Here is a 14647-nt window from a genome sequence, read left to right on the forward strand (position 1 = left end):
GGAGAAGTCGGTCCCAGAAAGCCAGGTCTCTGTTTTCCCAGGCCGGGTCTGTTGAAAGATTAGGGGACTTTGCCTCATGGCTCTTGGAGAAAGAGCTGGTGCTTGTAACTTTCCTAATGAGAAGTGTGGTGTGGTGAGATGACTCATACAGGGTGCTCCGTCCAGCCTTCCCCCTGTGCGCCTGTAGCCATGCCTTCCCCAGGGGAGGCGTGCCTGTTCTCAAGTGCACTGCGGTCCTTTGATGTAAGATCTTGGTGTTCTAGAGCATTGCAGATACTTCTCGGAATCCTATGAAGGATGCAGACTATCGATAAAAGTGCACATCCACCCTTCGGAAGTGGACAACCCCCCAGAAATACACATACATCTCTCTCTCTCTCTCTCTGTCTCTCTCTGTCTCTGTCTCTCTCTCTCTCACACACACACACACATGCTCATGTGTTCTCCTGCACTCAGTTGCTCTTTGGCTCTCCTTCAAACAAAAGCATGGACTGTTGCATCTAATTTCAAAGTCTTGGCAGATTTCCTGGGACCCTGGGTCACCCTCACTTGTACCCCCAGCCCCCAGTCCCATTGAGAGCTCAAGGCAGAATCCCCACCCCAAAGCCTTATTTCCTGGGACATGCAGGAAATGATGAAGTTATTGGCCTGTCATGGGGAAACCACTTGCACATGTTACAGAGCAATGCAGCCTTCTATGCATCTGTACCCCTTAGCTCTGGAGTGCTGAGATCTGGGGCCCCAGAGCAGAATCTGCCACGTCACAGGGACTGTGGTGCTGCCACCAGGCCACATTTTGGGAGCACAGGCTCCAGATCCCTGGGGCTTCCCCTTGGGGGTCACCAGTGGCTGTGCCGTAACCATAGAAGCGTCTTTGCTCTGGGGTCACTCCGTCAGATAGTCCGAGTCCCAGCACAGTTGCCCTGCATCTTCACAGTCGGGCCCTCTTGACTCTGGAAAGCCTCTAATGGTGTGTCTCCTTCTCCTAGTTCGACGCCATCCTCGACGTCCTGTCGTCGGCGATCGTCCTGTGGCGGTACAGCAACGCGGCCGCTGTACACTCTGCCCATAGGGAGTACATGTAAGTGAAATCTTGATCTTCCCAGACTGCAGAACCCCTGCAAGTAATTAGGCCCTCTGCACAGCTCACCCTGCAGCTTTTGTCCTGTGATGAGAACAAGGTTCCCAGATTGCCTTGGAGAACACCAGGTGTGATGTCAGCCACATGAAAGGACCCTATTGGGGTGCTCAGAGAGATGCACCTTTTATAATCTCTGCTCCTGAGCCTGGGTTGATACTTGTCTATCTGTCTGTGTACCCATGCATGCATCCATCCACCCATCAGACCATCCCTTCATCAACCCACCCTCCCTCTCTCTCTCCATTATTAGACTCTAGGTTCTCTTGGATTGTTACACATTTTTTCCTTCCAAGTGTGATGATTTCATTACTGTAATTCCCACAAGACATCTTGAGGGCAGTCTAAATTATTCTACTTGCCTTCTATCCCTCTCTGTCTTAGGGAATGTTGCTTCGTCTTGTGGGTGAAGATTTTTGACTTAGAGCAGTTTGTGTTTGTGGCCATAAAAGATGTCTTTTTTCCAACTGCCACCCCATTATACCCTTTAAAACCCCCAGGGTGATAATGAGCACAGGTTTGAGAGTTAAATTCTGGGCTTCCCAGGACTCCCCTTGCCAGCTCTGTGACAGCTCTGTATGTCATTTCCTCATCTGAAAACCAAAACAATTCATCCTTCAAAGAGTGGAAAATGCAACCCCATCCCCAAATCATAGTATAGTAACTCACACGTGTGCGTAAATGTGTATGCATGTACTGGTGTGTATCGGGGCAGAAGCTCTACCCATCTCTGCAGCGTGTGGAACAATGAGGAGTAAATGCCCCCTTGCTGTGGTTCGTGCTGGGGCCCAGACAGAAGGTGCTCTTGAATGGGATGCTGGGTTATCCTCAGGTTCCAGGGAGTGCACACAGTAATGATTTGAGATTGAATGTGGCAAATGAGAACTTTTGGAAGCTGATTCCGTAACTTATTGATTAATGAGCACAAATTTTAATTTGCTGCTAGTGTGATACATTCGCACTTGTCTGAACTAAGGAACGTTGTAAGTCTAAAATACATACAAGATTTCAAAGACTTGGTAAGAACAATAGAATATAAAAGTCTTGTCGATGTTTATAATATTGTTTTGCTATCAGAATAGTTTAGATATATTGGGTTAAACCATGAATTTTTTTGCTTCTGTTTCCTTTTTAAATGAAGTTTCCAGAAACTTAAAATTGCATATGAGGCTCATGTTATATTTGTACTGGGCAGTGCCCTCAATGATGAGAAAAAAGAGATCTGCCATCTGCTGCTTCACTCCCAAATGGCTGCAGGGGCTTGGCCAGGCCAAAGTCAGGAGTCAGATCTCCCACATGAGTGTAGGTGCCCATGGACTCGCGCCATCTTCTGTTGCTTTCCCAGGCACATTAGCAGGGAGCTGCATCAGAAGTGGGGCAGCTGGATCTTGAACTGGTGCCCATATGGGATACAGGTGTTGCAGGTGGCAGCTCTACCTGCTGTGCCACAATGCCAGCCCCTGTAATTTGCTTTTTTTTTTTGACAGGCAGAGTGGATAGTGAGAGAGAGACAGAGAGAAAGGTCTTCCTTTGCCGTTGGTTCACCCTCCAATGGCCGCCTCGGCTGGCGCGCTGCGGCCGGCGCACCACGCTGATCCAAAGGCAGGAGCCAGGTGCTTCTCCTGGTCTCCCATGGGGTGCAGGGCCCAAGCACCTGGGCCATCCTCCACTGCACTCCCTGGCCACAGCAGAGAGCTGGCCTGGAAGAGGGGCAACCGGGACAGAATCCGGCGCCCCAACCGGGACTAGAACCCGGTGTGCCAGCGCCGCTAGGTGGAGGATTAGCCTAGTGAGCCACGGCGCCGGCCCTGTAATTTGCTTTTTAAAGTTTAGTTTCCTTTTTTGCTGAGATGAATTTTGTACAGATTAGTCACTGAGCCACAAATCATTGTGGCTTCTCTATTATCTTGGAAGTTTGCGAACACTGACCAGGTGACATGGAAGTTTTCCAGGATTCAGACTGATAACAAGACATGTATTTGGTTTCACTGCTTTTACTGGTCCCCAACCAGGAAACCTCAAAAAAGAAAGTTGAAAAACAAAACAAAGGTGTGTGTTACTACATAAAATGCAGAAACTCAGGACTGGCTTTCATAGTTCCCATGTGATGATGGCAGTGAGTTCGTTTGGAGATTCCTGATGACCGGATGAAGATAACACTTCTGATCCTCTGTATTCTTGGCTTTGAAGTCTTAATCTCTGGCATATCCCTTGCAGGTTAAAAAAAGTCTTGAACCTACTGACAACTCAGAAGCCAATGTTTCCATATTAGGGGCATACTAGAAAATCCACTAGTTTTGAGTTAGTTGCTAGAGAATAACCTTAGAAGGAATTGGGAAATATCCTGCTGGTTCTTAACTTCTCTTTTTTTAAAAAAATTATTGTGATTTGAAAGAGAAATCTTCCAGCTACTTGTTCATTCCCCATATGGCCCACAACAACTGGAACTGGGCCAGGCTGAAGTCAGGATCCTGACTCCACCTGGTCTCCTACATGGGTAGCAGGATACCAAGTAGTTGAGGTATCATCTGCTGCCCCCATGGTTTTCATACTTAGTGACAAAAAGACAAATACCATGTTTTCCCTGATATGTGGTAACTAATACAGTATAAAAAAAGTAACCGGTATGAGAGAAGGTTTTTTTTTTTTTTTAACCAGAACATCACGTAAGTTTATGTCAGATGTAACAGCAATGTTAAAATTGACAAGTTTAATCTTTACTGCACCAAGTAAACTTAACCATTAAGTATTTTTTTTAAAAGTTATCCCCTCCAAAAAACTGAGGGAGCTTTTCTTTTTCCACCACCACATATCAAAGTTTCCCAACAGTTCTCTTTTTGGAGGACTTTCATTTGGTGAGTAACTGCCTTTGAGATACATTTCAGAACTTCTTTCCTCAAATAAAAACTAATCTGGACAAATTATATATTGCATAGATTTCTCTACAGATGCTTTGAAGTTTTGAGATGTAATTATTGTTTGCCACCCTTGTCTCTACTATTGAGGAACAGTGCTTTTTTTTTGTTTTTTCCTTCTTGCCATTTTTTGAATTCTTTACTTACTGGAGGGTTATGCTTATGATGGTAAGATAAACTGAAATATGTCATTGTAAAAATTAAAAAAAATAAGGAGAGCAGGAGCATGGGTGGGGGGAGGGGAGGGTGGGAAGTATCATCATACTCCTAAATCTGTGTATATGAAATTTGTTCACCTCACATAAGTTTAAAAAAGAAGGAAGCTGGATGGGAAGTGGAGGCGGGACTCAAAACCAGACACTTCGGTGTGGAATGCTGGTTTCCCCAGCCACATGTTAAATCCTGAACCAAAAAAGCCCACCCCCATCTCTTGTTCTCTTCAGTTGGACCCAAAGCCTCTGAATGAACCTTGAGCTTGGACCAAGAGAACCGAGCTAGTCCTTGACCTTGCCACCCACTAATGATGTATACTGACTGTGGGTGTGATGTCGTGTTTGATGCTCAGAGAAAGAGATTATGGCTTCAGCACCATCACAGACTGGAGCTCCGACAGTGTATTCACTTTTTAACCTTTGTAAAATATAGTGCAGAGTTTCTCACAAAGCATTTTAGGAACACAGTTAAGTAGTGTTAATTATATTCAGCATTGTTAAACAGATCTCCAGAACTCTTTCATCTTGGAAAACAAATTCTATCCCCATCTCCCCACACCCCAACCCCGGCAACCACAATTCTACTTTGTTTCTGTGAGCTTGACTACTTTAGATACCTCATATACAGTATTCGTCATTTTGTGACTGACTTATTTCACTTAGAATAATATCAAGGCAAATTCACCTTGTAGAAAGTGATTTCCTTCTTGTTAAAGGCTCAATGATATTCCATTGTATGTGTCTATTTTATTTTATTTTATTTTATTTATTTATTTTTTGACAGGCAGAGTGGACAGTGAGAGAGAGAGACAGAGAGAAAGGTCTTCCTTTGCCGTTGGTTCACCCTCCAATGGCCGCTGCGGCCGGTGCGCTGTGGCCGGCGCACCGCGCTGATCCGATGGCAGGAGCCAGGTACTTATCCTGGTCTCCCATGGGGTGCAGGGCCCAAGGACTTGGGCCATCCTCCACTGCACTCCCTGGCCACAGCAGAGAGCTGGCCTGGAAGAGGGGCAACCGGGACAGAATCTGGTGCCCCGACCGGGACTAGAACCCGGTGTGCCGGCGCCATAAGGCAGAGGATTAGCCTAGTGAGCCGTGGCACCGGCCCCATTGTATGTGTCTATTACATTTCATTTATCCAGTCATCCACTGATGAATATCTAGACTGCTTCCACTTCCTAGCGATGGTGAATGTGCTGCATGTAAATTTCTTTGAGGTTTCCCCTTTTAATTTTCATGGATATACACCCAGAAGTGGGATTGCTGAATTATATGAACAGTTCTTGAAGCTTCTTTTTTAGGAAATTCTTTAAACTTCTTTTTAGGAAATTCAGTGTTATTTTCCATAGCAGTCACGTCATTGTATAATCCTACCAATTAGCTATTTTTATTTATATCTCCAAATTTTATCCCTTTTCTGTGGTGAGGAATATTGGTATGGAGAAGGTAGAGAATCTAGTTCACCCCTAGTCAGGATTTTAATAGGTGAGTCTGGTAGAAGGGGAGACAGGGTTAAGAATGTTTGCAAGGGAGGCGGACTCAGTAGATCAGATATGCACACTGGGCAAGGCAGGAAGGAGGAACAATGGCAACATGAATGAATATTCACCACAGATGAGAAGTGTTCATTGTGTCACAGATTTAATGGTGTGGGATACTCATCTGAGAGTGAGATACTCAAGAACAAGATTTCATGTAGGGTGGGGAACAGAGGTCAGGGACACATGTGAAGCCACATATTGGGGGGATGCTCCATCAGGGACTGAAGTTAACAGAAATATTTGCAGAATTTGGGGAAGATAGGAAAGCAGTGAGGTTGGTGCTGTTGTCAGCAATAAGTGGAGAGAGGGTCAGAGTGTGCTACGGTTTAAAGAAGATTTGGCCCTGAATTCATGCAGGACTTTAATCTGCTGTCACAGGTTAATGGTGCTAAGAGGGTGGAAATTTGATCCACATAGTGTTTAGGGGATGGGCCTAGTGGGAGCATGCCTTGGAAGATAATTCTTGAGAGGGGATTGTTATAAAAGCCTGAGTTTGGGCCTAGCCACTCTCTCTGCTTCCTGACTCACGTGTGACCCTCCATCTGCACATTGCCATCTGCTGCCTTCATCAGATGCCCCATCAGTTGGACCACCCAGTCTTGGACCAGAAAGTTCACATCTGGGAGCTCGGTGAGCCTTCTGTCTTTATAAAGTTAGTTGCCTGGGGTATTTTGTTGTTGTAAACAGTAAGGAGAAGTGCAGTAAGTGGTTTACTCTGCTAGTGACTGGCAGCAGTCAGGGAGGCAGCCAGAGAAGTGGTTTGAAAGCAGCCAGTAAGACTGAAAAAAGAGGCTGTGAGAATGTAGATGAGAGAGCAAAGGCTGCCTGTGCTTGAAAGCCCGGGAAAGCAGCTTCTTTGAGAAATAACTTGGCTTTTATCAGGGCAGTAAGGTGAAGATATGGATGGAGTGGGATGAGAGTGCTGGGAAAGGGAGCAGGCCATTCAAGGGTGAGCAGAGAATGGTGATGTTGGCATGGTGACAGCAGGGTGAGGCTGGCAGGGTGATGCTGGCATGGTGACAGCAGGGGTGAGGCTGGGATGGTGCAATGACATGGTGACAGCAGGGGTGAGACTGGGATGGTGACATTGGCATGGTGACAGCAGGGATGAAGCTAGGATGGTGACATTGACATGGTGACAGTGGGGGTGAGGCTGGGGTGGTGATGTTGGCATGGTGACAGCAGGGTGATGCTGGCAGGGTGATGCTGGCATGGTGACAGTGGGGGTAAGGCTGGGATGGTGACATTGGCATGGTGACAGCAGGGATGAAACTAGGATGGTGACATTGACATGGTGACTGGGGGTGAGGCTGGGATGGTGAGGTTGACATGGTGACAGCAGAAGTGAGGCTGGGATGATGTTAGCATGGAGACGGTGGAGGTGAGGCTGGGATGGTGATGCTGTCATGGTGACAGCGATTTGCCCTGCAGCCACAACAAAGAATGAAGAGCTGTTTGAATACTTACATTTACATCTCCAAGTTTCATTAAGTGAAGAAATCATGGTCCAAAAAGCCACTGTTATATTTTAACAACAGGTTCACATTCATCCCTCCTGTTCATGGGATACAAGACCTCTGTGGGGCCACGGAAAGGAGCATGGAGGCAGGACTACCACCTCAGGAGGAGGAGTAGAGAATTGTCTTTGTCCTTTTTTTTTTTTTTTAAAGATTATCTTTATATTTGAAAGGCAGAGCATCAGAAAGAAAGAGATTGATCTTCCATCTATTGGTTTATTCCCCAAATGCCCACAACAGCTGGGCTAGGCCAGGCTAAAGCCAGGATCCAGGAACTCTAAGTGGGTCTCTTACATGGGTGGCAGGGACCTAAGTACTTGAGCTATCACCTGCTGGCTCCCAGGACATCCACTGGAAGGAAGCTGGTACAGGAGCAGGGCTGGGACTCAACCCCAGGCACTCCCAAGAGGGGGCTCAACCTGCGGCTTTGGACCAGACCTGTCTAACAGACTTGTGCCCTGTCGGATGGGCTCCCCATCTGTGCCGTCCAGTCTGATAACCCCTAGCCACAGGCGGCTGCTGATCACTTCCCATGTGCCTGGAGCTGCTGAGCAGCTGGATTTTTAACTTAATTATAAATAATTTAGGTATTCCCATGCGGCTGATGGTTACCCTGTTAGCTAAGACCTCTTTAGATAGTTTAATCCTTTTTCAACCTATTTTCAAAGGGCGAAGTTATTAATATATTCAAAGTTCAGAGGATTTGGCAAGGAGAGATACGGAGGGAAGCGAAGAGGCGCTGGAGGTGGCAGGAGGGTGGGCGTGGGGGAAAATTAGCAAAGGAGGTAGCTGGCAGGGCGGAACTGCAGGGAATTTCACGCCTATCTGAGCCGGCTGGGTAGGCGCGGTATCAGACCACAGGAAGGACAGCCTCCCGCTGCCGTCAGCAGTGAGGGCCATTGGGACACTTGCCACCAAGGTCCAGCTTGGTGCTCGCTGGGGGCCGCTGACATTTCGCATGGGATTGTGGCACAGGTGGGGCCGCGCGAGGGGCCCCAGTCCCAGCTGTCTCTTGAGGCGATCGGTCAGCTCCCTGAGATGGAGAGGCGGAGGCTCATGGGAAGCTTTCTTCTTGTCAGGCTTCCGCTTGTGCACCGCAAGCCAGCAGTGCAGCCTGCAGGTACCTGTGAGTGACCCTGTGCTCAGGAGCACGTGGGAAAGTGAACGTGAGAGCTCTGGGATGGGCGTTTGTGGAGAGACAGGAAGCCTTTGTGTGTCTCGCCTGTGAAATACCTGTGTCGCGCTGGTTCCTGCCCAGGGTGCTTGCTTTGTTTTCTTTGCTGTTTTGCTGAGCAGAGTGCCTTGGCCGGAGAGCTGTCAGTGGCCAGGATGGCTTGACCCTAGTCTTTTTTAAGAGATTTATTTATGTATTTGAAAGGCAGATTTACGGAGAGGCAGAGAGAGAAGTTCCAACCACTGGTTCACTCCCCAAATGGCCACAATGGATTGGATTAGCAGCTTCACCAGCCCCCTCGCTGCTTTGGGAAACGACTCCCCATGGTAGAGTAAGACAAGCAGCCCACACAGTCAGAAGCGATGGGTTGATCATCGGAGTGAGCTGTGGTGGCAGCGAGTTGCACCGGAATCATAGTAAAGTGAAATCACATCTCTCAGCTCTCTCCTTGGGCGTTCGAGCTTGCTGTAAATCAGGCTCTGGGAAAGTGGACCTCATGTACTCCACCTTTTTCTATTGTTGACAGAGGCCTTGGCCGTATTTTAATTCAAGGGAGGAAACCTGAGCTGGAAGAACAACTAACTTCAGAGTTGAGTGGTGAGATCTGAGATGAGCTAGGGCCTTTGTAGCAGGCTTCCACTGTCACTAGCCCTCTATATGTGAAAGGTCCTGTGAAACCCACAGGAAACAGACATGACACTAACGGGGTCTGGTGCTGTGGGTATGTCCAAGGAGGCAGTGTGGGCTTGCTCCTGTTTTGAGTTCTGTCCCCTGAAAAGATGGGTTGAGGTCCTAACCCCAATGACAATACAGTGAAATGTTATTTGGAGATGGGGTCTTGGTAGATGGAATCAGGATAAGGTGAAATTATGCTTGACTAGGGTGGGCTGCAATCAGACTTAACTAGCCTCCTTATAGGAAGATAAAAGAGGTAAAAACACTTGATCTTGACCGGCTTGTCATGAGGGAGGCAGGGAATGGAGAGATACATCCACAAGCAAAGGAGTGCCAGGAACTGTAGCAAACACCAGGAGCCCAGAGCGGCAAAGACTGAGATGTTTGAGAGAGTACCGTGCCTGAACAATAGGTTGAGCTTTGCACCTGCAGCCTTCTGAATGGGAAAGCCAAAGCTCTGTGTTGTTCAGGCTGCCCGGTTTGTAGTGCTGCATTGTAAGAGTCCTGGGACATGAGCATGAGTGCACTTCAAAAGCTCAAGGAAAGCAAGATGAAATAAGCTAATCTTGGCACCCAAAAACCTTTGAAGTCCATGTGTGCTTTTAAAAAGATTTATTTTTTTTTTTTTATGTTAAAGAAGTGTGACAGAGATGAGAGACGGAAAGAAATCTTCCATCCACTGGTTCACTCTAAAAATGGCTGCAACAGCTGGGGTGGACAGGCTGAAGCCAGGAGCCTGGAACTCCATGTGGGTCTCTCAAATGGGTGGCAGGAATCCAAATACTTGGGCCATCTTGTGTACTGTTTGCCCAGGTGCATTGGCAGGGAGCTGGGTCAGAAGCAAAGCAGTCAGGACTCCCACCAGGCGCTCTGATCAGGGCTACTGGCGTTGAAGGCAGCAGCTAAATCTGCTCAGTTGTTTTTCCTGGTATGCATTTTCTATGAACTTTCTTGAAAATCACTTTATGCATGAATTTCCAATTTTTTTTTTTTGCACCAAAATAAGCTTATCTTTAAATTCGATTTTCCATGAACTTTTTGAAGTACTGCATCCAGTCCCTAGGAAGAATCCTTCAGAGCCGTACTTTACCCGTCACCCATTCTACAACCTTTAGTGATCTGTTAGGCTTCTAAAACCTCAGTTTTCTCATCTGTCACAGGGGAGAGGAAGGGGTTTTGACAGCTACCAAATGGCAATGTGGTCAAGATTGAACATGCATTAAATGTAACATCACTATCTGTGGGAAGAATATGAGATGACTTGTTTTCTATCTCGACAGTTTGCAACTATTTTTCTGGTTACACGAGTTTGTCACATTATCATTTTATTTAGCTTCTCAAGACCAGGGGAAAAAATAATTGGCAAAGAGGGGCTGGCGTTGCGGCACAGCAGGCTATGCTGCTTCTGGGGGTGCTGTCTCTGTGTTGGAGTGCCGACTTGAGTCCCAGCTACCCTGCTAATGTGCCTGGGAAGGCAGCAGGAAGTGGCCACCCATGCGGGAGACCTGGGTGGAGTTCCTGACTCCTGGATTCAGTCTGGTCCAGACCTGGTTATTGTATTGTGGTCACTTGGGGGAGTGAACCAGCAGAGGAAAAATCTATGTCCTCTATCCCCCATCTTGATCCCTCCGCCTTTCAAATAAATCAATTTTTTAAGAAAAACTGCAATGAAAAATAAAGAATCCAAAACAGATTAGCGTATTTAAAAAGTTAGCTTTGGCCTAGGGACTCAGGGTAATAGTGACGTGAGGTGATGAAGTTTGTGTCTGGAATCCTTGATCTTATTATCTCTTCCCAAAGAAATGAGATATGTGTGGGGCCAAGATGAAATAGTCCATGATCATGACAGAAAGATGGGGTCATTCATAAAGCTAAGAAGAGTGCAGAAAAATTCCCTTATTACAGGACTTCCCAGGGATACTTAGCACTAACATTTTACTGTGTGTTGTGTGTATGGTTACACATGTCTTTTTTTTAACGATTTATTTTATTTATTTGAAAGACAGAGTCACAGAGAGAGGTAGAGACAAAGAGGTCTTCCCTCTGCTGGTTCACTCCCCAGATGGCCGCAACAGCTGGAGCTGGGCTGATCCAAAGCCAGGAGCTAGGAGCCTCCTCCAGGTCTCCCATGTGGGTGCAGGAACCCAAGCACCTGGGCCATCTTCTACTGCTTTCCCAGGCCATAGCAGAGAGCTGGATTAGAAGTGGAGCAGCTGGGACTAGAACCGGTGCCCATAGGGGATGCCAGCGCTTGAACCTACTGTGCCACAGTGCTGGCCCCAACACATGTTTGTTGTTGTTGTTGTTGTTTAACATATGGATGATCTCTGTACATTATTTGTTTTACAAACTGTTTTTACCCCTCTACCTGTCATTTTCTGAACATCTTTCCATCTTAGGCTGTATAGAGGTAGTGTGTGATTTTTGACAGCTTTGTGGCTTTCTGTGTATGATTTTAGTCTCTTTAAGAATGTTTCTACTAAAGATGTGGGTTAGGGGCAATCTGAAATGACTCTCCTTATGCATTTGTATTTGAATGATGGTCCTCTTATTTCTTTAGGATAAATTGCCAGGAGTCTGGGTTAAAGAATATGCTAGCAGAACTTTGACAGCTGATGTCTAACTGTGCTCCACAAAGGTCACACTCCCTTCCAGTGCCCTAGTGAGCCCGGCGATGTTCGTGTACTCCCTGTGCTGGCCCCAAGTCCTGCAGGCCTTTGTGATCTGTGCCAGGTGTCTAGGCAGGAAATTGACTTGTCCATGTTAATGTGTGAGTCTTTAGTGGCCAGCCAAGTTGAACGTCTTCTCGTAGGCTTCTGGGGCGTCTGCAGCTCTTCTGAGGAATGAGTTGCCAGACTTTGAGATGGAACTGAACAGCCTTTTATTTCCACTTGGGCACAGTTTCCAGGCTCTGGCTCCCCCAGGTGACTAAGGAAGTACAACTTCATTGTTGACAGGCAGCTTGTTCCTTGGCTCCCACTCCACATTTTTTTTTTTTTTTTTTTAAGATTTATTTATTTGAGAGGTAGAGTTAAAGAGAGGGAGAGACAGAGAGAAAGGTCTTCCATCTGCTGGTCTGCTCTCCAGTTGGCTGTAACAGTTGGAGCTGAGCCGATCCGGAACCATGAGCCAGGAGCCAGGAGCTTCTTCCTGGTCTCCCTTGTGGATTCAGGGGCCCAAGGGCTAGGACCATCTTCTACTGCTTTCCCAGGCCCTAGCAGAGAGCTGGATTGGAAGTAGAGCAGCCTGGACACACACCAGCACCCATATGGCATGCCAGTACCACAGGTGGAGGCTTAGCCCACTACACCACAGCACTGGCCCCTCCACATGTTCTTTTTTTTTTTTTTTTTTTTTTTTTTTTTTTGACAGGCAGAGTGGACAGTGAGAGAGAGACAGAGAGAAAGGGGTCTTCTTTTGCCATTGGTTCACCCTCCAATGGCCGCCGTGGCCAGCATGCTGTGACCGGCGCACCACACTGGTCCGATGGCAGGAGCCAAGTACTTCTCCTGGTCTCCCATGGGGTGCAGGGCCCAAGCACTTGGGCCATCCTCCACTGCACTCCCTGGCCACAGCAGAGAGCTGGCCTGGAAGAGGGGCAACCGGGACAGAATCCAGTGCCCCGACTGGGAGAACCCGGTGTGCCGGCGCCGCAAGGCGGAGGATTAACCTAGTGAGCTGCAGCGCTGGCCCCACATGTTCTTTAAAGGCAGTAATGATTCTTTTTCCTTCATAGATCTAATTAACTGTATTGATATATTAGTATATTTCTTTATCTATCCCCCCCATCAGACTTTGAGCTCACCAATGCAAGAGTATTACTTAAATGTCTTATTCTGTTACCCCAATCTCTTGGATCATGCCTGGCATGTAGTAGGTGTGCATCAGAGAATTGCAGAAGTAGAGACAAAGAAATGGAGTTCCTTCATCTTGTGTACAGTTTGATAATGCTCATTGAGACAACAGTAATTGCCACTTACTGAGCACGTGTGCTGTGCCAGCATGTGGTCTGGGCCAGGGGAGCTGCCTGCCATCCTCTGGGGGAGGCTCTTGGCTTGTAGTGGGTAGAGCTGGGATCTGAACCTAGATCTTACTTGCACCGCTGACTGTGCTACCCTACCTCTCTGAATGATCATTTGCATGTGTTGGTGTTGCCAATTTTCAGTCCTGTCCCCTCCCTCCTAGAGATGCACCTTGCTACCAATTAGGTGTGACCTAAAATTAACTGCAAGAAGAATAAACATGGTTTTGGATCCAGAAGTGTTTGGAGCTATACTGTTATCCAACCTGAAGTGCAGTCCTGGGCTTTGGTTCTAAGTCTGCAAAGCAGGAAAATGCCTGGAAGCCAGCCAGACACAGACAAACGGCCTGGGCCACCAAAGGGCAGGCTCAGGGCTGGGTTAGCATTCCCAGGTGCTGGCGTGCCTGTCCCAGCTCCCCGGGCAAATGGCTGCCATGACAAGCACCCCAGCCCTCCCACTGCTCCAAAGCCTTGCAGGTGAGGATTGTTGGTCTCAGCAGTAGCCTGGACTCCTTCCACGTTCTTTGAAGCAGCCTGGTTTGTGTGAGGCTGGGCTGAAGCTCAGCTCTGCAGCTGGCCTGCATCCATAGCTGTAGCCTCTCCTCTGGCACCTGCTGCTAGGACAAGGCCATGGCCGAACTGAGCATGTTCTGTTCCCAGGGGTGCTGGAGCCCAGCACTGTGGACAGGACTCCTGTTTGACCCTGGGCATGGGTACCCTTTGGAAAGATGAGCCTGGAAGCCATGGTGCTTGTCGTCCTACCATCCTTGACTGTGCTGCCCTCGTGTAAGCTGCCACATGTTCTGGCGATGCCTGGCTGTAGTCTAGCCCCGTCTGTGCCTTCACGTGAGCTTCTACCTGTTCTGGCGATGCCCGGCTGTAGTCCAGCCCTGTCTGTGCCTTCACGTGAGCTTCTACCTGTTCTGGCAATGCCCGGCTGTAGTCCGGCCATGTCTATGCCTTCACACGAGCTTCTACCTGTTCCGGCGATGCCCGGCTGTAGTCCAGCCCTCTCTGTGCCCTCGTGTGAGCTGCCACCTGTTCTGGCGATGCCCGGCTGTAGTCCAGCCCTGTCTGTGCCTTCATGTGAGCTTCTACCTGTTCTGGTGATGCCCGGCTGTAGTCCAGCCCTCTCTGTGCCCTCGTGTGAGCTGCCACCTGTTCCGGCGGTGCACAGCTGTAGTCCAGCCCTCTCTGCAGTGCTGGGACTTGGGGAGGACTTTGTCCTTTGGGGACCTCTTTGTCAGTGAGAGTCTGGGGCAGGTTCTTTGCTCTCTGGGATGTTCTATCTGCAGAGACAAACTCTGCGGGCTTCTCCTCTCAGCTGTCTGTGGAGTTCTCAGGTTAGAGACTGTGATGGCCCGTGTGAGTATTTTCTCATTTCCATCTCCAGATTCTGTGCTGAGTGCATTGGTAGACAGTTTGAATGCAATCTGACTTTACTGCTTGCCATT

General features: G+C 48.0%; 1 protein-coding gene across 1 annotated transcript in view; it reads left to right on the forward strand.

Annotated features, from left to right (window-relative positions):
• The window catches only part of TMEM163 (transmembrane protein 163), a 266074-nt gene that overhangs the window by 172349 nt on the left and 79078 nt on the right, over positions 1 to 14647 (forward strand). The window contains exon 4 of the mRNA XM_017342800.3: positions 990 to 1081. Within this exon, the coding sequence (XP_017198289.1) occupies positions 990 to 1081 (92 nt within the window). The remainder of the gene's footprint in view (positions 1 to 989; positions 1082 to 14647) is intronic.

The sequence above is a fragment of the Oryctolagus cuniculus genome, chromosome 3, assembly GCF_964237555.1.
Source record: "Oryctolagus cuniculus chromosome 3, mOryCun1.1, whole genome shotgun sequence".
Taxonomy (NCBI): Eukaryota; Metazoa; Chordata; class Mammalia; order Lagomorpha; family Leporidae; genus Oryctolagus; species Oryctolagus cuniculus.